This window comes from Lepidochelys kempii, chromosome 4, assembly GCF_965140265.1.
Source record: "Lepidochelys kempii isolate rLepKem1 chromosome 4, rLepKem1.hap2, whole genome shotgun sequence".
Lineage (NCBI taxonomy): Eukaryota > Metazoa > Chordata > Testudines > Cheloniidae > Lepidochelys > Lepidochelys kempii.
The window spans coordinates 12,383,092-12,407,254 of record NC_133259.1 but is presented as its reverse complement, the minus strand read 5'-3'; the positions used below and the strand labels follow the sequence as shown (position 1 = coordinate 12,407,254).

Here is a 24,163-nt window from a genome sequence, read left to right as displayed (position 1 = left end):
CTCCTTCTGCACTCATAAATGATCTGAAAAAAGGGGTCAACAGTGAGGTGGCAAACTTTGCAGACAATACAAAAATTAGACGAGATCGTAAAGTCCAGAGCAGACAGCAAACAGTTACAAAGGGATCTCACAAAAATGGGTGACTGAGCAAGAAAATGGCAGATGAAATTCACTGTTGATAAATGCATATTGGAAAATATAATCCCAAATTTGTGTGTGTGTGTGTAAAAACAATGGGGTCTAAATTAGCTGTGTTCTCTCAAGAAAGATCTCTGAGTCATTGTGGATAGTGCCATGAAAACATCTGCTCAATGTTCAGCAGCAGTCAAAAAAAGCTGACAATGTTAAGAACAATTTGGAAAGGGATAGCAAATCATAGACTATCAGGGTTGGAAGGGACCTCAGGAGGTCATCTAGACCAGTTCCCAACTAAATCATCCCAGCCAGGGCTTTGTCACGCCTGACCTTAAAAACCTCTAAGGAAGGAGATTCTACCATCTCCCTAGGTAACCCATTCCAGTGCTTCACCACCCTCCTAGTGAAATAGTGTTTCCTAATACCCAACCTAAACCTCCCTCACTGCAACTTGAGACCATTACTCCTTGTCCTGTCATCTGATACCACTGACAACTGTCTAAATCCATCCTCTTTGGAACCCCCTTTCAGGTAGCTGAAAGCAGCTATCAAATCCTTCCCCCCCCCCTTCTTCTCTTCTGCAGACTAAATAATCCCAGTTCCCTCAGCCTCTCCTCATAAGTCATGTGTTCCAGTCCCCATATCATTTATGCTGCCCTCTGCTGCACTCTTTCCAATTTTTCCACATCCTTCTTCTAGCGTGGGGACCAAAACTGAACACCGTACTCCAGATGAGGCCTCACCAGTGCCGAATAGAGGGGAACGATCATGTCCCTCGATCTGCTGGCAATGTTCTTACTTATACAGCCCAAAACGCCGTTAGCCTTTTGGCATCAAGGGCACACTGTTGACTCATATCCAGCTTCTCGTCCACTGTAACCCCTAGGTTCTCTTCTGCAGAACTGCTGCCTAGCCATTCGGTCCCTAGTCTGTAGCGGTGCATGGGATTCTTCCATCCTAAGTGCAGGACTCTGCACTTGTCCTTGTTGAGTCTCATCAGATTTCTTTTGGCCCGATCCTCTAATTTGTGTAGGTCCCTCTGTATCCTATCCCTACCCTCCAGCGTATCTACCACTCCTCCCAGTTTAGTGTAATCTGCAAATTTGCTGAGGGTGCAATCCACACCATCCTCCAGATCACTAATGAAGATATTGAACCCCAGGATCGACCCTTGGGACACTCTGCTTGATACCGGCTGCCAACTAGACATGGAACCATTGATTGCTACCCATTGAGCCCGACGATCTAGCCAGCTTTCTATCTACTTTATAGTCCAAAATAAGACAAAGTATCATCATGCCACTCTGTAAATCCGTGGTATGCCTACATCTTGAATACTGCAAGCTGTTCTGGTTGCTCCATCTCAAAAAGGATATATTAGAGTTGGAAAAGTTATAGAGAAGGGCCACAAAAATGAATAAGTGTATGGAACCGCTTTACTGTGAGGGGAGATTAAAGAGATTGCGACTGTTCGGTTGTCTCTTTCCCAAGCTGAGGGGGGATCTGAGAGAGGGCTGTAAAATCATGAAGGGTATGGAGAATGTGAATAAGGAAGTGTGTGTTACCCTTCACATAACACACAAACCATGGTCACCCAATGAGATGAATAGGCAGCAGGTCTAAAACAAACATGAGGAAGAACTACTTCACACAGTGCACAGTCAACCTGTAGAACTCCTTGCCAGGGATGTTGTGAAGTCCAAAAATATAACTGGATTCAAAAATGAATTGGATAAATTCATGGAGAATAGGTCCATCAATAGCTATTAGCTAAGATGGTCAGGGATGCAATCCCATGCTCTGGGTGTCCCTGAACCTGTGACTTCCAGAAGCTGGGACTGGATGACAGGATAGATCACTCGAGAAATTGCCCTGCTCTGTTCACTCACACTGTAGCATCTGTCATTGGCCACTGTCAGAAACAGGATACTGGGCTAAATGGACCATTGGTCTGATCGAGTATGGCTGTTCTTATGGTAGTAGAGAACCCCCTTTACCAACTGTCCTGCACTGTTCGTTGTGATAGGCGTATGTGACCAACAACGCATTTATGTGTTGTATACCAAAAGGGAAGCTGAGTCTCCAAGGTTTCACGTGTTCTTTGGGCAAAGATGTGATCCACAGAGGGAGTTATGTCACACCGATCAGCGGGCCTTGTCTTGCTGGTTTTTGGCAGTGCCTCCAGCTGTTGGCTTCCCCAGTGTGTTTACACTGCAGCATACACAAGACATGAGCAAGTGTGTTCACTGCAGCCTGGTGACATACACCAACAACTGTTGTGGAATCAGTGAGATTGGGTCCATGTTTAATACTGTGAAATAAAAACAGTCCGTGCTACTTTGGAGTTGCTTAGGCTCTGCCATCTCAGCCTTTTCCTGGACAGGATACATGAAACCTCTTAGATTTCTGTGGTTTTTTTTTTTTAAAGTTTTTAGTTACATTTTATAGACAAGCTGGAGTATCTGACTAGATACTTACATGGCTCACTGTAGTATCTGAGCACCTCTCTATTTCACAGTGGTGTCACAAGGATAAGATCTGTGAAGTGGACTCCCCCATTTTACAGATGGGGAAACTGGGGCACAAGAAGCTGAAGTGACTTGGCCAAGGTGACACAAGAAATCTGAAACTGAGCTGGGAGTTGAACCTAGTTCTCCTAAGTTCAAGTCCAGTGCCCTATGCTGTTATACCATCCCTCATTCCCATAGCAGAAAGGTGTGTTTTTTAGGACTTCAAGCCAGTAGATTATAAATATTCCCTTTTGAAAGGGAGCTAGCTTTGTATTCATAAAGAAGAATACAATAGTTGGGGGACCTCTCTGAAGTAGAATGGAAGAGTTTTCTGTCCCTGCTGGTCATAGCCTCTTGTGTTCACAAGTAAATTGTTTGTTTTATATCCAAGGGAAAAATACATTTAAGATAACTATCTGATTTATAAACACACAAACCAGGCCATTAAGAGTGAAGAGAGATTGAGCAGCTCATACTGCATGTCTTGCAGGCCATATGTGAATTTCTGTTGAGAAAAGTAGACAAAATGAACCCAATGAGGAACTGGTCACATTATGTATAATTTTTTTCCTCAACAAAAATTCAGATATGGGCTGCAAGGTAATCAATTCCTCATTAGGATTTAATCTAGTTAATTTCCCCTTTCATTTAGTATCTGAACCCCTCTCAAATATTTAAAAGTAGGAATAATTTCTCTTCCTTTCTTATTAGCCTTTGGAAGAAACAGCTTGATTAGTTTGCAGGGTTTTTGTGTTTGTGTGGATAACAGAATGAGGAAAAAGCTCAGTCAAATCACTACGGTTTTGCATTCAGCTCTGGGAGTGGCGAGGGCCAGAGTGACTCACCTCTGCAGGGGAAGGGAGTGCCAGAATCTGGGTCCTACTCCAGTAACAATTTGTCTCTCTCACTTGGGAGGTCCTCTGCAGTGCAGGAGATTCATCAAACAGTTTCATTGTTCCAGTGGAATGTAGCTGTCATGGAAGGAGTAGTGATCAGGTAGCCAGATCTGGTCCCATGGAGGAGCCAGTGCAGGGAGGGGTGTATTGGTGATATGCTCGTGTCAATCTGTGTTGCACCAGCTGTAGTCTGTTCAGGATATGTGGTGTCAGCTATAGATATGAGAAGCAGAAGCTTCGAGGTCACGAGTGCTTGGATCAGGATGGCCAGGTTTATGCCCAATAAGATTGGATGCTATCTGCTGGGCAGTTGCAAACGGAAGAAGCGTGTCTTTTGCTGCTGTTGGTGTTCGGATAGCCAGTAGCCCTGAGTCCAAAGGGACCCCAAGTCTGCAGACTGATATAGTCTGAAGGCAGCTGCCCTCACAACTGAGACATGTTGTTCTAAAGGAGGCAGACTCTTCAGTTGAAAGCTGTGTCTGAAGAGTAGAGGGCACGGTTAGCTTCTGCAGGGGACTTACTGCTTTCTCAAGTGTTAGTCCCCCCACCTCCCCATCAATGATGGAAATTGTAGGAAAAGAAGATCTAGCAGATTTAATGAAATCCAGGCCCTGCAAAGCAGATGGCCTTTATGAAGGTGCAGACTTCAGTACAGGCTTTGTTACCCAATTCCCACGTTTCTGTATACAGGTCTCATTTTGCAGTGAGTAGAGGTCTTATTTCTTAGGAGGGGGAGTCCATGTTTCACAGTCATTGCTGAACCGACCTCCCTTCAGAGTTCTGCTAATGTCGCTTATGTTTTGGCCAATAGGCATTGCTGTTAAGTGACTTGACGTTCACAATCCCCTTTCCTCCTTGGAGCCTTTCCATGCTTTCAGCCCCTACTGACTTCATTGACTACAAAGGGATTGCTATTTTAAACTTGGTTCTCTCATTGGAAGAGCTGTCTGCCACCCACATAGGTTGCTTGAGCTGGCTGAATGTCTCTACATTAAGTCTAAAGCTTATTTGGGTTTCTTCCCGATTTTCAAAACATGTTTAAAATGGGAAGAATAATAAAGTCATATCGGAAACTTCTGATTTATTATCTGTGTTCTCTAGCAATGTTGTACATTTTTATTAACTTGTGTTGATTGTGTCTCAGTCTGATAACCCGTGCTGTCACATCAGCTTCTCTGCTCTTCTTATCACAATCATCTTCTCTTCTGTCATAAATTATAAAGGTATACAAACCACTAGTAGTGTTTACTCTCAGCATGAAGGACTGAATGAAGTTCTTTGCAATAAACTATTTCAATTAAACGTGTAACAAGGCAGTACTTTTGCTCTAGCATGGCTTATTTGCATAAATACATTCTTCATCGCCTCTGTGATTAGGCTAAATAGCCAAGAGGTGGCAGCACTCCATCTGTTTAGTTGTTCTGTATTTTGTAGAGAAACAACATTTTTCTTTTAAAACATGTTTTAGAAACCTTCCTTCAGTCTTCACCTTCCCACTATAACTTCCGACGTTTGTATTAAACAGAGCTGTTCTGCATCTTGCAAACTTTCCAACCCTGAAAGTGATTCCATTTATATGTTTGGCAGGCTTTCTGAGTCAGAGGTTCTAAATGTGTCCTATTTTATGAAAACAAACATTCAAACAGATCGTCTTAATTTTAAAAGATTCCTTTCTTGCATTGTAGACTGAGCAGTGATTCCTAAATTGTAGACCTAAACTGTGAGTAGTATGACAAATACAATCTAGAAAAATTAATACTTCTCAGTGCTATAGTAACTTTCAAATGGTGATCTCAGAACACTTTATATACGCTAAGCCTCACTACATTACTGTGAGTTGGGCTTGAATTTTCCCTAGTTTAGTGCTGGGGAAACTGTGTCTGAGGCCTTGCCTACACTAAAGGGAAAAGTTGATCTAAGCTACGCAATTTGAGTTACGTGAATAGTGTAACTCAAATTGACGTAGCTTAGATCTACTTACTGCGTGGTCCACACTATGCAACGTTGACGGGAGACACTCTCCCATCAAACCCCCCCCCCCTTACTCTTCTCGACCGGTGGAGTACAGGAGTTGATGGGAGAGCAATCTGTGGTCAATTTAGTGGGTCTTCGCTAGACCTGCTAAATCCACTGCTAATGCAGTGATCATGTGTTGATCCCCGATTAAGTATAGACAAGCCCTGGGGTTAAGTTTGCTTTGCTCAGGGTCACTCAAGAAGATGTTGTCAGTTGGGACTTGTGCTCCTAACACTCTCAGAAGCTTTTGAATTCCACCCCAAATCCGCATCTCCTCTCAGTTAGGTACTTTAACAACAAGACCATCCCTGGCAGGAGCTTTAGAATGTAATGTGCAAAGTGGAGACCAGTAAAGAAACTTAAAAAGAAGTGGTCAGAGGTGAGGAACAAGAGTTCTGTGGTAGTTATAAAAAAAAACCAAAAAAACAAAATCCATAAAACAAATTAATACTGAGGCACTGCATGTCCTTTAGGAAATAAGTCGGGTTCGATCATACTGGAACTGAACTTTCTGAGGTGCATCCCCTGGCATGGCTTCAGCCTCACTGAGAACTATGCAGAGTAAGGAGCCTGATTTACCTGATTATCCTATGGGAGGTCCTCTGCTTTTTTGGAATAGCAAAACCTTCTCAGGTTTTCCCTCCACTTCACACTACTTCCCTTCTTCCAAATTTTCCTTTTGCCCACCGTTAAGCCACTGTACCCTCCTGACCCTATGTTGTAGCTACCGTTCTTATGGATTTAGGCGTGGCTGAGACTCCCTTTAGACTAGTCAGTCCTGCTTCTAAATCGACTACTAGAGGGTTCCAGTGGATTCTAGCACTCAGCAGGTATGTACCTTACTGCCTGAGTTGGATGCTAAGTCCATGATGTTGGACTTTTTTGTCAAAATCTCACTTTTATAAGGTGGGATTTTTCAGAAGTGCTCAGCTTTTTTTTTTCTTCCTCTTCCTCCAAAGACCCAGCAGGGTTTATGGTTCCCAAGCACAGGGCTGATGGAGCAGCAGCTTGGGGGACAGCTGGCGGGACCGGATTGGCCCAGCTCAGCACAGCTCAGCTCCTACTGAAGTCAACAGAATGACTTTTTTCTACGAAATTTTTTTCCCATTAGAAAATGTGGTTTCCCCAAATCTAGAAACTGAAAATGGAAAATGGATAGTCTTTTGGTCTTCAACAACTGACACAAAACATTGTAAGTCAAAATGAAAATTTTCATCCCAGCTCTAGCAATTGCTGTTGATGTCAGAGTTAGGCCAAGTGCTTTTTGAAAATCCCACCCATATGGCATGTCCTTACTGTGGATAGCAAGCCTACTCCATTCTTCCTCTTTTCTCTTAGAGTTGAGACCCATTCCTCTCTCAGGACTAAGACTCTCTGTTCCATCCAGTAGCTCCAGCTTTCTCCACTATGGGACAGCGTAGCTAGCTCTACCCAGCAGCCATGGTATGCTGGTAGGATGATAAGCAATTCTCTCCCTTTTCCCCATCTCCAATAAAACTCGTGAAGATTTTCACGCGTTTTGTTTCCAGTTTTGTTTCTTTATGCAACCGCTGTCCCAAATTTAACTTCCTCCCCTCCCCCCCCCCCCCCCCAAAGTTTAGGAGTCTGAACTTTTTTTTTTAATGAAAATTTGCAATGCATCTTTCTGGCCAAAATTTGGCCAAAGGGAGTCTTTTGACAACCTGAGAAGGGCAGGAAAGTCAGAGTCAGGAGGTGGTGCTTCTGGTGTAATTGCTAGTTTCCCAGTGACATTGTCGTGTGGGTTCAATCTGGCGAATTGTTGCGGCTGATAGCTGATCGCTGATCTCGTTGAGCGATAAGCCGTATGCATTGGTTTGAACCCCTAGCCATTGTCATCAAGTGGCCTCCAGCTCTGCATTACAACCAGCTCAGTATCAGCCTGTCCAGGTGAGGCATTGAGCAGGTGGAAATTGTCCGATATTTGGGTAGGGTCATAGTGCTGGAGGAGATGTGGATGTGGGTGCTTGTATAGAAGCAGCTGCTGCCAGTGGCCTTTGTTGGGGGCTTTGTGACATCAAACTTGCCGTGAAGTTGAGGATCTGTAGCACCACCATTATACAAATGCTATCGTAAGGCCATGAACATGGGCTCCGAGGAGGGCTGAAGAACACTGGATTTACGTTTTTGATTCTTGTCGACTTTGTAAGCTGCTGCATATCAAGTGGCAGGACATGCTCAGAAATGAGGATGTTTGGAGCCAACCTCAGCAACTGCCTCCATCAGCACTAGTTTGGTTGGGACGGCTTTCTTGGTGTGGACATATTATTAGACTGGAAGACCAGCAGCTTCTGACACGTGTGTACCAAGGAATGTTGCTACATGGCTGGTGATCAGGTGGGCGTTGAAAGCTTTGGGGGTGTGACAGGATTGCCAGTGATGGACATAAACTGAGTTTACCAGCTGACCACCTTAGGCCTCTTTCCAGAGATGGATCCAGGTGCTGCTCAATTTGCAAGGAGGCCATGTGCCTTTGGGATTTGCCATGATGATGATAGCCAAGGTAACTGAAGTACTAGTTCTGGCCATTCAACCTGTATCTCCTTCTGCAGGTTTTGGTGAAAGCATAAAGGTTGAAATATGCTGTAAACAGTTAAGGATCCTCAGAAACTAGATGCTGTTACCGCAAAACCGTATAAAATGCTAAAGATATGAGCATTTGAGTTTGTCCTGAACTGTGCAATGCAGGTGCCTTGAATGGTAATATCCAAAGACAGCTGTTCACTGCAGTTTGTCTGCTGGTGGCTTGTCACTTGCTGATTAGCAGCTGGTAATGCTGCTCTTGGAAAAGCTCTGTAGTCAATCAGCAGCTGGAGGGGGACACCTGAGGGGAAGTGGAGGGAGATGTTTCTCTCCCTCTCATAATAAAAGTTCTTACAGCTGAAGATTTTCATGATGTTTCTCATGCGATCTGTATATAATGGTGCAGTGTCACTCATGGTAGCTTAAAGGGACTGTTGGATTAAAACCATATTTAAAAAGCCCCAAACTTGCCAGTGTTACATATGCTGTTTTAGAGTTATTCGAATAGAATTTTAAAAACTAAATCTTCCCTTTACCATTCATTTGCCTTGTCTGCATTTCACTCCTTGTGGGCATTTCTGTTCTTTTTCCCCTAGTCGCTGTCACTCTTTGGTTACACTACGTTACCACAATATTGCAGTGTTTGGAAAGTGGGGCAATGTTTAAAACTGGACGGGAAAGAATTTTTGAAAATATTCTTATTGATGTTATGTTTATAAAACACATTCATAAACATGTGCATCATATGCATCCGATGAAGTGAGCTGCAGCTCACGAAAGCTTATGCTCAAATAAAATTGTAAGTCTCTAAGGTGCCATAAGTACTCCTTTTCTTTATTCATAAATACACAAACTCTGGGTTCTAAATTAATTGATATTGCTTCTTTAAAAGAGGATCTTATCCTCTGACATATTGGCAGAGCAGTTTGTGAGGAAGCCTCTGTAAGAATAGACTTTTTGTGAAGTAATCAAGGGAGAAACACGTGTATTAGGTTTCTATTTGGTCTGAAAATTCAGTGCCATCTGTTCCAGATGTTTTCAGCTGCATTTATAGCAAGCAACTGCTGTGCTGTTTAAAAAAAACAACAGTTTATTTTACACTATTTCTCTCACACCCATTGCATATAGACGACGAGCCATGGAATCAGTTCCTTTGTGTGCATAACAAAAGTTGCACAAATAGTGTTGAATAATTTAATGTGAACTCTGGAGCAAGGCTTTTGTGCGTGTGTGCTGGCTTTGTATTTTTAGCTGCTAATGCTAGCTTGTAGAGAATGTTAAATCTTATCTCATCGTGCAGCGGAACAGCAGCTTGTAAAATGGTACGATGTTCATACATTGTAAAATCATAGGAATTTATTCTCCAGAACAGACTTCTGGTTACCTGCTACATTCAGTATGTGAGGAAACCATCAGACTATACTAACTAGAGATTGGGCCCTGTGCTGCAAAGTTCAGAATTGGATCCGAACTTTGTGGGTGCCAGGGTCTGGGGTGTTGGATTGGGCTCATCTCTAGAATTAAACATGTCAGATGGTGCTCTAGTAATTATTGTTCTACAGTAATCCAGAAGAAACAAATGCACTGTGGGTGTTCACTTATTGGTTTTGAATCTGGCCCCCTCTCCTCTGCCCCTCCCCCTATAAGAAATATTCGTGAATCGTGCTGTGCGAAGTGAGCTTTTCTTAATTGGAAACTAATAGCTAAAGGCTACAATAATGTGGATGCTACTAACAGTCCAAGATGGAGGAAAACCCAACTGTTGATGGGAGAATTGCTGGTAAACTGTTAGCTGGAAAATGGAGAGACAAGGGGGAATTATGAAGCTTATTGGCTTATAAAATTCTTGGAATGGTTTTTGCTCCGAGAAAGCTTGACATCAAGATTACTCTGAGCTCTTGAAGAGCTAAATCAATTTACTGGTAGCTGCTATTGCTTTTAGAGCACCCTTTTGCGGGGCATGATTAGAAGACCTGATAATGTGTTAGTATGTTTTCCAGGGATTCTCCCACTTTGGGCTGGCCCTCTCAGCCTTTGCAGGAAAGGGTGCAATGTTTTATTTCCCAAATGCACCTGTCTTTCACAGTCAGTAGAAAACTTTAGGCCACAGTTCTGCAGCATTACACCCTCTGAAAAGCCTCGTTGACTTCAGTGCTGCTTGCAGTGTGTAAATTAAGAATGTGTATTTGACAATTATCACTGAATGGTTTCCCTATCCTAAGAATGGTAAAGGTTGACAAATGTTTACTTATCTATATTAAATATGATTAAAGTATTAGTATAGTATGTTACAGGCTTCCTTTAATTTTGACTGTAACTCTTGATATTTGCTAGTCAGAAGTAGGTTTACAAACACTCGCTTGGGAAGTTTCAGCAATCTTATTTAGTGGTGAAATTGTATAGTGAAAATCACGTTTAATGCAACAGGAGGGCTTCCTGGCATTGTTATAAAATTAGGAACAAATTGAGAGGTGAGGGGAGAAGGAAAGGGGGAGAGAAATGAAAGAGAGAAATTTAGAAAATCAGTACATGAATGAATGGCTGGCACACGCACACACGACTGCTGTGATGGCCTGACTTGCTGTAGCTTGGTCTCTGGATAATCCTCAGATGTCAGATTTCCTTAAGGCCAACATGTGACACAAAGCTTGCCTCTCCACAGAGAAGTGTGCTTTGCTGGTATTAAGAGGCTAGCTGATGCCTCATCTCTCATCGTGCATGAGAATGTGTGTGTCTGTCTGTATGCACTGTGTGTGTCTGTGTGTGTAGGTGGTTCTACAGGCAGTGTGTTTTAGAAGAGCTTTTAAGTGAAACCGGATTTCCACAAGCTATTGGCTAGTGTATAGACACACCAAACTACTATGGGCGTCTTTTTTTAAAGAAGAGACTCCTAGCTGGGATTGCCTTTCTCATACCTGCCACCCCTGATGCCCTCTCAAGGTTAGAATTCGAGCTACATGGGACCAGCTTAATACCAAGCGCCATTCAAAAGGAGCTCCTGCATGAAGGAACAGCAGACACGGAAAGAAGAGCAACTGCACCCACCGAATAACATGAACAATAGTTTGCAGGTTAACCTGCCCAAGAGTTGGGGTGGTTCAAATAGTTCACTGCAGGAGAAGTCTGAGCACTCTTTTTTTCTTTTCTATTACTACAGAATGGAGGATGAGGCAGTGCTGGACAGAGGGGCTTCCTTCCTTAAGCATGTATGTGACGACGAAGAAGTGGAAGGTAAGAGATCTATATTTCTTAGGTTAATGTGTCTCTTTAAAATGTATATATTAGAGCAAAACAAATGGCCACAGGCAGATTCAGTGAAAAGGGATCGTTATTTTTCTGAACAACGAATCATAAAAACGATCGAAATGTTGGCAGGAAGAATTAGCATGGTCCTGACTTTTTACACCTAAGGAGTCTTGTTTTCAAAGTGAGAGTTAATACGCTGCTGGCATTCTTTCTTTATTTCCAAAATAACATTCACGTGCCTCCACAGAATAACCCTGAGATGCTGTGTGGTGTTTGGTGGTGTGTTTTTTCGTTTTTTTTTTTTTATAATATGAATGCATTTTGCAGCACTTGTGAATCAGTATTGCACCTTGTATGGCATACGTTGGCAGGGATCACAAATGGAGGAGACCCTTGCACAAAATGATCCCAGCTGAGTCCGTATCGAATGCTGGCTCCTGGGCACCAGACTCAGGACACTAAGAGGATCATTTTCTGTGGGATTCTTTCAGCTTAGAAGAAATACAGGCCATGACTTTCTGTGAGAAAAGGGACTTTTTTAACTAGGCCAAGAGTTGCCCCATATTTAAAGAAATGAACAAGAGTGTCTGAAATTTTTTGTTTGCATAAACTAAATATATTTGTGTAACTCCCCCAAAGTATGAAAATAGTTTTGGAAAATATCTGCCAAATACAGTGATTGGGTCTCTGAATGCAACTATCAAGCTTCCAGCAATTCAAAACAATCATTTAAATGAAAAATAGCTTGGAAACTGCAAGGTATGAGAAGCACAGAGTTTTGTTTCCTCAACTAATGTCAGCTGTGCTCTATAGGTATAAAAATCACCCTATTGGTTTTAACTAGACCACTTACTGTCCATAGGGGTTGGGGTGAGGAGGTCTCCTGTTAGAGGAGACTGACCCCAGGGGTGTGAAAGCTTTGGCACAGAACGTAAACATGTAATTTTTTCTTTAAAAATTTCTCCATATTTTAAAGCCTAAAATGGGGACAATCCCTGTAACTGCAGGTGGAAACAAGGTAAATAAAACCTGCCGTCTGGCCCCCGATAATAAATCACAGTTATAGCTGTGAGGAGTAGAGCAGCAAAAAGGTCATGCCAATCACCTAAAGATGCATTAAAAATGGAAGGGTTTTGGGTGGTTGTTAAGACTATGATTTTCTATCTGACCCTTAATAATCTTTCCAGGAAATCCATTTGCGAATATCCAAATTTGATCTATCATTAAAGAATCACAGTCCAATTGTTATCACCTTGCTGGGGGCAGGGAGTAAGAGGAGGTGAAAAGAGATGAAGTATCTATATTATTCCTCAGCACAGGAGGCTGGGAACTGTAATTCCATGTCTGAGTCTTTTGATAGACTCAGAGTTTGGGTTGTATAACTAACTCCTTTGTTCTCATTAATGGCAGTGCCAAGGTACTAGAGCAAAACTTCGTAAACACCCCCAGATAACTAGTTAAGGAAGCTAGCACATGGACATTTTTGAATACTTGCAGTGTTGTATCGGAAGAGGAACAGGTGTGCTAATGTGAAAAGACTTCAAGTTGCCACTTTGACTTTCTGCTGTTCTTTGGGGCATGGGTCGTCTTCGTACGTGCTTTGACAGCACTGGGCACATTTTGGGCACTTTGCCCAAATAATTATTCGTGTAGTGTTGGCCTTTTGTATACGTTGCATTTGCCTAACCAAGAATGCACCACACAGGCATGTGCCTAACCTGCTTGTAACTGTAACACTGGTGGGAATTATATGAGAGCATATGCCCCTATGGCATGTCCCCAGACTTGGAAGATAATTTAAGACATCTGTGTGCAGCTGGCCATTTCCTGCTTATTGTCATGGTGAAGTTATCATTTCACTTCTGATGTTTATGGGTAAATGCTACCTGCCTACCTTGCATGAATATCAAAAGGGCATAAGTAATAACTACAACACATTTTTGTTATGAAGAGGTGCTTTGTTGGCGGCTGGCCAACATTGTATAGAGATGCTCGGAAATATGGCTCAGCATAGTTTACTGAGGTTACTTCCTGATTCCATTTCAGAGAATGGGAAAATGTAAGTATTATTGTGAGAATGAGGAACAAACAGAGCTCCAGGGTCAAGTTTTTTGAAAAAGAAAAGCAGCCCCATTTATCTACAGCACTGTACATTCCTTTCTTAAAAGGTAGTGACGTATTCCTAAAATTCCACTAAATTAGGAATCTAAATAGGTGTGACACACAGAATACTTAATAACCTGGTTTGGAACAAGGGAAAAAGTAAAGCTCCACCTTATCCCTTGTGATAAGATCTTGCCTCTCTAACTCCCCTCAAGCCAGTAGTAGCTCTGACTTCATAGTGGGGCGGAGGGTACTTGATTTCAAGTTTGGCAACTCAGTTAAACCTGTAAAGGAGGAGGGGCACTCTGACAGGGTTCAGGTATGTAGGGGAATGTGGCCTGCATTTCCAGAAGTTTTCCCCCACCCTGTATCCATCTACTTTAATAAGTTAGGGGTACCATGGATGTGGATGCTGTATTGGAACCCGACTAGAATAGAATTCTCTGTTGCACTGGAAATTTATGTCTGTGGATCTCATCAATGTTAAGGGGAGTTACCTACATAAACATCTGTACACATGACTCAGAGAAACATGTGGAACTTAATTAGGGACTTTGCAACAAGAGAAACTTTAATAAAAAACCTCCCAACCCCTAAAACCATTTGCCATTTTTGCTAAACCCTTTTTTCTTTTGCTTGCCCCTGCTGTGATGTCTGTGGATTTGTGTTATCACACATTTGGGGGAAAAAGTTGTGTAATGTCATAAAATGGTACCCTTAATTTTGCTTCACTCAAAACGTCACTCATTTTGCAGTAACAAAGACTTTGTGAATTACTGATGTATTTATTTTTTATATAGTATAAATGAACAAGTGGAAATTAAAAATATAAGCAAGGAATAATCCACCACAGAATGTACTTTGCTGATTTGTTTTGGTAATTTAGTTTAGTTTAAATTGGACAACAGCAGAGGGAGCTGCATTTTTGTCTCTTCAAAACTGCCACAGACTTTGATTTTGCTGTTGCAGAATTAGGAGTGGTTACTTAAATTATAAGCTCTTTGGGGCAGGAACTGTCTTTTTTGTTTTCTTTTCTATCTGTAGAGCGCCTAGCACGGTGGCGGAGCCCCAGATATGGGCAAGGCCCTCAGTGCTACCACAATACAAATAGCAAATCATAATAGTGGTTTGGATTTCGATTCTGGTTTTTATGTGAACCTTCAAATGTTGAGAGGGTTCAGATAAAAGATTTCCATTTCGGCTCCTCTCTAGTTTTAATTCTCCGTTATGCTTTGTATACTATTAAATATGCTGTGTACAGCTCGGATAAGCTCTCAAGTCTTGATTCAATACAAATGCAGTAGGACTTGTCTTAAAGTGCTCTGCTAGGAGGTTCCTTGCCATGATACCACCTTTCTAACATTTGATAGCTTGACGCTAGTAAATCTACCAGCATGTTTACCATCTGTCTTTTTTCAACTTATGGCTATCTTCTTTATCTGTAGGCAAGATGTCATTCTAGTCGGCTGCAAATAGCCTTTTCTCTGTTGGCAGGGTAGTTGGCAGACTTCAGTGTTATCTTAAAATGTGCTGGTTTCGTGTATGACATCAGTGCTTTCTCACTTCCACTGCTGTGATGCTTTTAATGTCTTATTTGAAGGGCTCTGATTTAAAAGCTTGGGTCAAAATTTGGATGATTGTAAAATGATTTTATTTAAAATGGTGCTTGTCCGAATGTGCATTTTAAAAAGAACTATCAGGGTTTTCCGTTCCGCCTTTAAAAAAAAAAAAAAAAAGTACACCTTTGGGAAGTGTCATAGAGTTTAGGGCCAGAATGGACCACCAGATCATCTAATCTGACCTCCTGAATAGCACAGGCCACCCGCACGTTAAACACTGAAAGTCCTTTGAGGATGAAAAGGCATTGTATAAGTGCTGAGTGGCCTTTCTTTTAAAGGAATATTAAATTCTCCAGTGACAGAGCCTAGTAGTACAAATTATTTTACATCAAATCTGAGGAAAGTGTTTTGTAATATCATAATGGTAATGACATGGCTCTTTTAACCCTTGTTTTTAAGGGAGAAGATAGGAATTGCTGATTTCCTTAATTAAAGGCAAGGACCAAACACTCAGCCAGCATTAAATACACTTAATATGGTATTAAATGATCAATTTAAAAACAATCCATCTCTGTGCAAAAGTGACACGAATGAGATGCGCACCTGCTCTCCAACTTGGCGACTAACCAAACTTGGCTGAAGGCCATGCTAGTTGAAATGGTGACAGTCAAACTGAGGCATTGTGCCCCTTGTCTGCTGGTGTGAATAAGCGTTCCAAGTGGAGGGCTTTGGATGTACTAATGGAGGCAAAACCAGAGCGCCAGGCCTGCCAAGGGAGCTGCCTGCACAGACTCCAGCTTGAGAGGCAAATTTGCTGGGACTGTGCAGGCTGATCCCTTTTCAGGATCAGGGCCCATACTGTTTAGCTGTATGCGTAATAATATACATTTACTGTGTGTCGAGCAGGGGTACTCAATCTTTTTCTTTGTGTTTCCTCCCCTGCAACATGCTATAAAAACTCCACGGCCCACCTGTACTGCCACAACTGGTTTTCTACATATAAAAGCCAGGGCCGGCGTTAGGGTTTAGCAAGCAGGGCCATTGCCTGGGGCCTTGCAAAGCTACCTTGCTCAGGCTTCAGGTTTAGCCCCAGGTGGCCTGGCTCAGGGCTCTGGGCTTCAGCCCCGCACAGAGGGGCTTTGATTTTCTGCCTTGGGCCCTAGTGAATCCAACACTGGCCCTGCTTGGTGGAACCCCTGAAACCTGCTTGTGGCCTCCCAGGGGGTGCCAGACCCCTGGTTGAGAACCGCTGGTGTATGGGACCATGCTATGGTCAGCTTACCCCATCAGGTTAAGTGTCTGCTGCCTCAGTTTCTCTCTGAGAAGTACATGTAGACTTGTGGTTGATGTCACATCCCCTTCTTTGGCTCTGATTTGCTAAGAAAACATAACAGTTCAAACATAACTGACAGTACAAATCTACCAGCCCTGTCCCCAGGCTCTGGAGTTTCTTCCCCAAACCATTTCCTAGCTGAGACTTGTTCTGCTCCCACTTGGCTAGTATTGATTCCACTGGCCCTGGGCTCTCCTCTTTCTGTGTGAATAGACGCTCTCTTACAATAAATACTGCACCCCAGCTGTTCTCATGGGACCCCGGTCATTTGACTCAGCTGCAGGCCAGCACCTGGAAACAGGACACTGGGACATGCGCGTACCCAGGAACCATGGGTAACATTTGCTTAGCGGGATCTCAAATTGCTCTATGGGGATTTTGCAAACTCTTTCTGTTGGAATCCCTTCCCCCCTTGCTGGCATGTCTGCCTCTGGGGTGAGACACAGCAGCTCTTCATTAGTGCCCTACAACACTACATGACCGCTTAGGACAGAAAATGAGTATATAAAATTTGCCGGTCTCTGCTGTGCATGATACCGCATCCCTTTCTGAATTCCTTCAGGTTATTTTTAAACAAAAAACCTAAAATGCATATAAAGGTCAGACTAAATGATCACAATGGTCTCTTCTGGTCTTGGACTCTGAATCTAGGAAAACTTAAAATATGGCAAGGAGGTCCAGTCATGGCTGTGGAATTTCTAATGGAAGACGGAGTTGTATTTTAGTGACTTTTCATTTGGTTCACTGCCATCTGGGCTCACTTTTTATTTCCTTCTCATTAATGATATAGAAATAAATACTGAGAAGTCACCTAAGCCAATAACTGCTAAAGGCAAAGAAAGACCAATTAAAACTGATAATCTGTGCAATAAATCAAAACCTATAGAAACGAAGTGAAGCTATTCTTAATTATACTTGATAAGTGACAAAACTTATCAAATAAATAAAACAAAAAAGCCTCCTGGGAAGCGAAAGGTAAAAATTAACAGACAATTGACAGACTGAATGAATAGAGCTGAGTAAATGAATGGAATTTTTAATCTCAAAAAGTAGAAACGATCCCAAGAAGAGTTTCCTAGTCAGAAAATTAGAACCCTGTGAGGAGTGGACGCTATGGAACTGGTCAGGTGACCTATGGAATGCTGGGGAGTTTCCATGAGAGGAGAGAATAGTAAGAGGAAAGAGAGGTTAGTGTATAAGATAACAAAGGGTATAGAGAGAAGGCCCAGTGGGTGCTTCTGTTTAACCATTCCTCGTGACGCAAGAATGAGAGGGCAAGTAGAGCAAAGACAGATGGAAAGGAGAGGCCGAGCCTGAGAGGTCAAGGTTGGAGGTGGAGAAGAGTGAGAGGAACAGAAGTAGAATTGGCCTAGTGGATAAAGTCAGATTTTAGGACCAATCCTGGTTTCTTGCTTGACTTTCCCTGTTTGTGTGTTCACTGGCCATTGGGAAAGAATCTTACTCTTCATTGGTCTAAGGAAAAAAGAAATATTCATTGCTTTGATCTATGGGCCTGTAAGCAGCAAAGCTGGGCTTACTCTGGTGAGTGCTGCCAGGGCTGCCTTGTAACTCAGTGGCGCTAATATGGCAGGGGTGGCCAACCTTAGCTTGAGAAGGAGCCAGAATTTACCAGTGTACGTTGCCAAAGAGCCATGGTAATATGCTCCCCAGCAGCTCTTCTCCCCCAACCCCCCATTCCCAGCGCCTCCTGCCCACCAGCAGCCCCGCTGATCAGCGCCTCCCTCTCCCTCACCGCACCTCCTGATCAGCTGTTTCGTGGCATGCAGGAACGAGGGCACGGCAGGCTCAGGGGAGGGGGTGGGAAGGGGTGGAGTGAGGGCAGGGCCTGGGGCAGAGCCAGGGGTTGAGCAGTGAGCACCCCCTGGCACATTGGAAAGTTGGTGCCTGTACCAGGAGCCGCACGTTAACTTCTGAAGAGCCGCATGTGGCTCCGGAGCCCCAGGTTGGCCACCCCTGTAATATGGGCTCTTTGTGTTCTAGAATTCTCTTTACGATTGCTAGGGGGTGTCTGTTCCCTTCACACGGGTCCAGTGCTATTCCAAGACTTTTTGGACAATATTGTGAGTGTATTTTGGACAGTATTGAGAGGCAGTGTAAAGGGACTTTAAAATGAGCACACTTCATATTTATGCTCAGTTGAAGGCCCCTTTACAGTGACAGATCAGAGTAAAGTGGCCTTGGTATAAAATGAGAATCAGACTATTGAGGGTACATCTACACTGCAAAAAAAAAAAAAAAACAAAAAACCCAACAACTCTGTAGCAGTGAGTCTTGGAGTCCAGTTCAACTGACTTGGGCTCACACAACGGGGCTAGAATAACACTGTATACGTTCCTGCTTGGGCCGGAGCCTGGGCACTGAAACCTGGCAAGGGGCGGGGACCTCAGGGCCCAGGCTCCAGCCTGAGTGGGAATGTCTACACTACTACTTTTAGCCCCATAGCATGAGTCCCAGAAGCCCTAGTCAGTTGACCCAGACTCAGACTCGCTGCCATGAGTGAGATGTTTTTTGTGCAGTGTAGGCATGCCCTTAAAAACCACTCTAATTTAATAGAGGCCCATCAGCGTGGAGGGTGGACATGGGGATAAATGCAGGCCCTGTATCAAGGAGTCTGACCTTGGAGTACTCCAGAATGTAGGTGAAATCTCCCTTTTAAAAGAAAACTGCATCCTCAATATAGTAAACCATAATTGTATACCCAGAAGCAGTGTGCCATTAGGATGTACTAGTGATGTACAGTAATACTGCAGAATTAGGTGCATAAGGGCTTTTATACCTTCTCTGAGGCACCCAGCATTTGCCAAAATCGGCGGCAGGGTACTGGACTAGGTGGATCCTTCGTCTGTTCTGGTCTGTCATTTCGTGTGTCCATCTTTCTGTTATATCCCTATAGGCATTTTCTGTACCTTTTTTCTTGATCATCCAGTGTACTTTTCCCAACACTCATGCCCCTACGTGCGCTAGCAGTGGCTTTCAATGATGTGCGCTAGCAGTGGCTTTCAATGATAGTGACTCACATTTCAGTCTCTAAAGCACGGGGGTGTGTGCCTTGGAATTTAGGTGGTTAGTTTCACTGACAAACACTTCTGTTGCTCGTGCATGCATGCGTGCTGCAGCTATGCTATGACATGCAGGAGGCAGCTTCAGATCTCCCAGTCCTGACCACTTGTGCTTAAGTTGTGGGTAGCAGAGTTCTTGTGATGCCTCAATTGATATGCCAAACACCTGAGCAGGCACTGAAATAAATGCTGGCAATTTACTCTAAGTGTCATGGGGACACTTTTAGTGGACTACAAACACTTCTTTTTTTTTTTTTTTTTTTTTTTTGAGGCGGTGAGATAGAGGCAAGTTTAAGTTAAACAAATTATGTATTAATTATGACTCTCTACAATAATAACCAATGCCCTGGTTTTCTCCCTAATCACAGGAATTATTAGTGCATATAATGGGGAGGAAAGACTATCTCCTCTAGACTTAATGGCATGCAGTTCATCAACAGCATAAGTCTCCTGTCCTCCAACACAGCTGAGTGCAACATACTTGCAAAATTTGTCCTTCCTACTCAGACAATTAGAAGAACTAGGGTCAAAATTTTCAAACTTTTATGCCTAAGGAAGGGGCTTAATATATTCCGAAGGGATGAATACTGAAAGCTCCCACTGAAGTCAATGGGATCCATAGGGCTCGGCAGCTGTGGAAAATCAAGCCACTTATTTATACCTAAATATGGCTCCTATCTGCATATATGCATCTATAATACCAAACACAGTTTAATATTGGGTCTATCTGCTTTGATGATTTCCATACTCTGAAAAAGACAATTCAAGCCAAGGTTTTCAAAAGCAATACATTATTTTGGATGCACCACTTGAGACACCTTAAGGGAGTCTGATTTTTAAAGGATGTGTGTGAAAATCCGGTGTCTCAAAAAACAAACAAACCAGAGGCACTCAAAATCAGTTTTCATTTCTGGAAACCTTGGACTAACACTTTGTATAGCATTTTATAATGTATGTAAGCTGCTCTTTCAGAAGTCATCCTCTCCTTTGATTAGGATCCAAGTGGCGTTGACCTGATTAGATCAGCTCATGGCATGGCAGGTTCTGTAGGTTGTGTAACCTCTCACACTTGAAGAGTCAGAAAAGCTGCTTACAGGTTTGTGGGTAAGCGTCTAACAATAGATTATAAAAACCTCAGGTTGAATACCCAAAACATGCTCGTTGTTTTCTGTCTTAACGATGTTGATCAGTTTATCATTTGCCAGCTATAGACATTTATCTGTCACACAGAAACTACACTCAGTTATGTGAGTGTCTTTCCCAGATTCCACTGCACACATTCCCTTTCTTTTGTAGATCAATCCTGCATCTTTTGGTTGCTTATATCCGCTCTTTCATTTAAATGTTCAGGTTTGTGTATGTTCTTTTAAGATGCCTGATGAAGAATGCACTTTTTATTTTTTAGTTTAAGTTCTTCTCACTTCTTAAATCTTGATTTTACTTTCAGTGTGATGCCTCCCTACTTGAAAGGGATTGTAGGTGTCAAGGGACAGCACTAAACCACCTCTACAATAAGCTTCAGAAAAGCTGTTAAATCTTCTTAGGAATTTTTCAGTTTAACACAATGGTGATCAATAGGTATGGAGTGAGGGAGGGAAAAATCATGCTTTTGGAATTGAGAAAGCTTGAGATTCAGACATCTCCTCTATTCTACACTCATCCGATGAAGTGAGCTGTAGCTCACGAAAGCTTATGCTCAAATAAATTGGTTAGTCTCTAAGGTGCCACTAGTATTCCTTTTCTTCATCCTATTCAAGTGCCTTTCAGCACAAGCTGACTACAGTGTCATTACACGTGAACCTTTAAGGACTGTAGAGATCGTTTTTATATGAAGATTAAATTGACCTTTGGAAGACCCACAAGTTCCAGTGACCTGATGAGACATTATCAAAAATTATTTCATTTATTTACATGTTGTTTTCCTCATCTGTGCCCTGCATTCATGCTGTTGTCATTATATTAAACATCCCATTGTTAATCTTAATAAAAAAAGCACGTAGAACCTTAGGTGGAGTTCAGCTAGTGTGTAACTGACTGGGGGAAGGTATTATGCTTCAAGAAATGTCGTAGTTGTTTGACAAAATGGGGCTTTAGAATAGCAAATTAGAAGTGTTGAAAAGTACCTTTTCCCCCTCGCCCCTTTAAATGTTTAGATATGTCTGAGCACATAATGGAGAATGGGGGCACAGGGCACTCAAGGTGCCTCATTTGAGTTGTAGTTTAATTACATGTTTATCAGACAAAAATTCATTTTATTTATTTATTTATTTTTTCCTGAAATGTGGAAAATTATCTTAATTCTGTCATTCCCTAACTTTTGAGTGCTTGACTTTGTAACCTGAACATTCTTTTACCATCAGTGGGTGGTTGTTGTTGTGTGTGGTGGTGGTGGTGTTTGTTTTATATAGGTATAGATAGATAGTGGTGTCGCTGATCACTGGTGCCCTCTTGTATTATCAATAAGCCTGACAAATTTGTCAGCTTTTCTGCTGAGCCTCTACATCTGCTGCTTCAAACTTCATACACTCTCTAGTTTGCTATAGAGCCTGGGATCCTTCACCTCTTTTACATTTGAAATTTCAAACTGAAAGCATATGAGACTTGCAAAAAACTTCTAGGCCTGCGTATCCCTTTCTGTTACCATTTTGAAAATGAAAGTGGTTAATAGAATTTCAGGAGGCTTTGCTGGGGGCAGATTGATGCACTGGGTGTGAAGGCAGGTCCCGAGAAGAATAATCTTACAACCAGGTGAAAATGACATGCTCCCCATACATATTATGCTGTTTTCCATACTGATTTAAATGCATGCATACTTAGGTATCTGCAAACAGTCTTAACCAGCTCTTTTTAAGATTAGCAAAGTGCTTTTTACTCATGGAGGGCTAGGTATGCACAACATTAGAATGTTTAAATCCAAACTGGGGTATTAGAGTGCAAAAAAGCATCTGAACAAGCTTCTTAGAACATTAAAAAAAGAAAAAAGCCTGTTTTCTTCCTCTGGTAACTTAAAAAAATCACCCTCAGACTGCTGTTCAACATGATAGAGTTAGACTCCTAGGTAATTTGTTGGTGCAAAATTATAATTAACCACTGAAAGTGGGGGCTTACAATGAAGCTCCCTACTGCAATGCTTGCAGTGGCCTTCAAGTTTATTACATCGTCATTCTGGCTGCTAGTGTGTGCTAACCCGCTGTAGTTGATGGAGTGAGTATAACTTCATGAAGGACCACGCAGAAAGAATAGAATTCCTCTCTTACTGCTCTATCTTTGCAAAAGTGTTAGCGAAAATTCATTAGACTGAAGTAAAGAAGTTACAGAGTGTCCAGATCGAGCCATGGAGTATAGTAATACTGCCCAATAATTAATCTAACCAGGAACACGTTAATAAATTAACTTGTCCTGGTGTGGCGTCTAGAGGTCCTGTTGTGCTGTGTGCAATCTCAGTAGACAAGACCGAGGATGGGAGGGGAAACAAAGACACATAGAAGTTAAGTGACTTAGCTAAGGTCAAACAGCAAGGTAGTGACAGAGCACAATTGAATCCAGGTCTCTGGACTCCCAGTCCATTTCCCTATCCACTGGACACGGTGCCTTCCATACATAGGAGCAAATGACTGAGGGGTGGCTTCCTGATGAATATCATGGCTCATCAGTAGCGCCAATGGGTGAAGAGTCCAGAGAACTACAGAGCTACAGTAAGGACCAAGATCTATCTCCAAGGTGAACACAGAGTTTCGTGGCTTCTGTAGGGGTCACACCCATGTACCTGAAGATACAACTTAACCCTGATGTGTTGAGGCACCACATAAAACCTAACTGAGCATTTGGAAACGTGAGCCTGGGCTCAGTGAATAACCTCGATTAATGTGTGGAACTCTAATATCAAAAGAAACAGCAGGTGTAGGGTGGGGACAGTATCCACAACAGAAAGGGCAGTAGTGACTCTTGACAAGGAAATCTTATTGCCCTGACCAGATGCGAAAGTCAGATATAAGAGGGCGAGGTGCTTCCCATGGTGCGTTAAAGCAACCTCCTTCTTTGAGACACTTTAATTCTGTGGTCAGCTTGATAATAGAAACACATCATAGTAAGCTTGTAGACTTAATACTTAAATATGCTGCCAACAGAACTAGACAATCTCTTTAATCCTTTTGATCACATGTGCACAGTGCAGATTTTGGTAACGTGAAACTTAAGTTGTGTATGCGCAGGCAAGCATCTGCATTACTTAGCTGCAGTTCCCCATTCTACAAGGGAGAGAAATGTTTAATGTCCCTTCCCCCCCGCCCCCCCCCCCCAAGGGAGGTGGCTAAGTAAGAGATTTTCCTGTTCAATGTACTTGAAGGAAGTGGTTGGCATTTGTTTACATTGTTGTGAGTTCTGAGATAAACTTCTAGACTCTCCTCCCAGAGTGCCTGGCAGGAAGCAATTGACACACATTCTCAATGCACTATGTTTGAGACATTTCCTACTTGCTGGGATAATTTAGCTTTCCCATGAGAACCATTCAATGCAAATGGTTATGTCTGATAAATTTCACAAGATACATGTGCGGCATGTTAGCATGCTGCAACTTAAAGGAGGATAGGAAGAATGAAAATGTCTGCTTTAGTTCTCCTGATGGCCTAGGTATTACCCAGCAGTCAGTATGGTTTTTCTTCGACACCTGCGTCAGTCCAGATAAAGGTTTCTTCAGGAGCACAGAGTGCTGGAAGTAGGGGTTCTGCAGGTGTGGCAGCATCCC

The 24,163-nt window shown here is 42.6% G+C and overlaps 1 protein-coding gene across 5 annotated transcripts in view; it reads left to right on the top strand.

The window, feature by feature from the left end:
• SLC4A4 (solute carrier family 4 member 4) overlaps positions 1-24,163 on the top strand; it is a 261,671-nt gene that overhangs the window by 18,485 nt on the left and 219,023 nt on the right. For all 5 annotated transcript variants that reach the window (XM_073340388.1, XM_073340382.1, XM_073340384.1 and 2 more), the window contains exon 2: positions 11,256-11,329. In XM_073340388.1, coding sequence (XP_073196489.1) covers positions 11,257-11,329 — 73 coding nt within the window. In that variant the 5' untranslated portion in view covers position 11,256. The remainder of the gene's footprint in view (positions 1-11,255; positions 11,330-24,163) is intronic.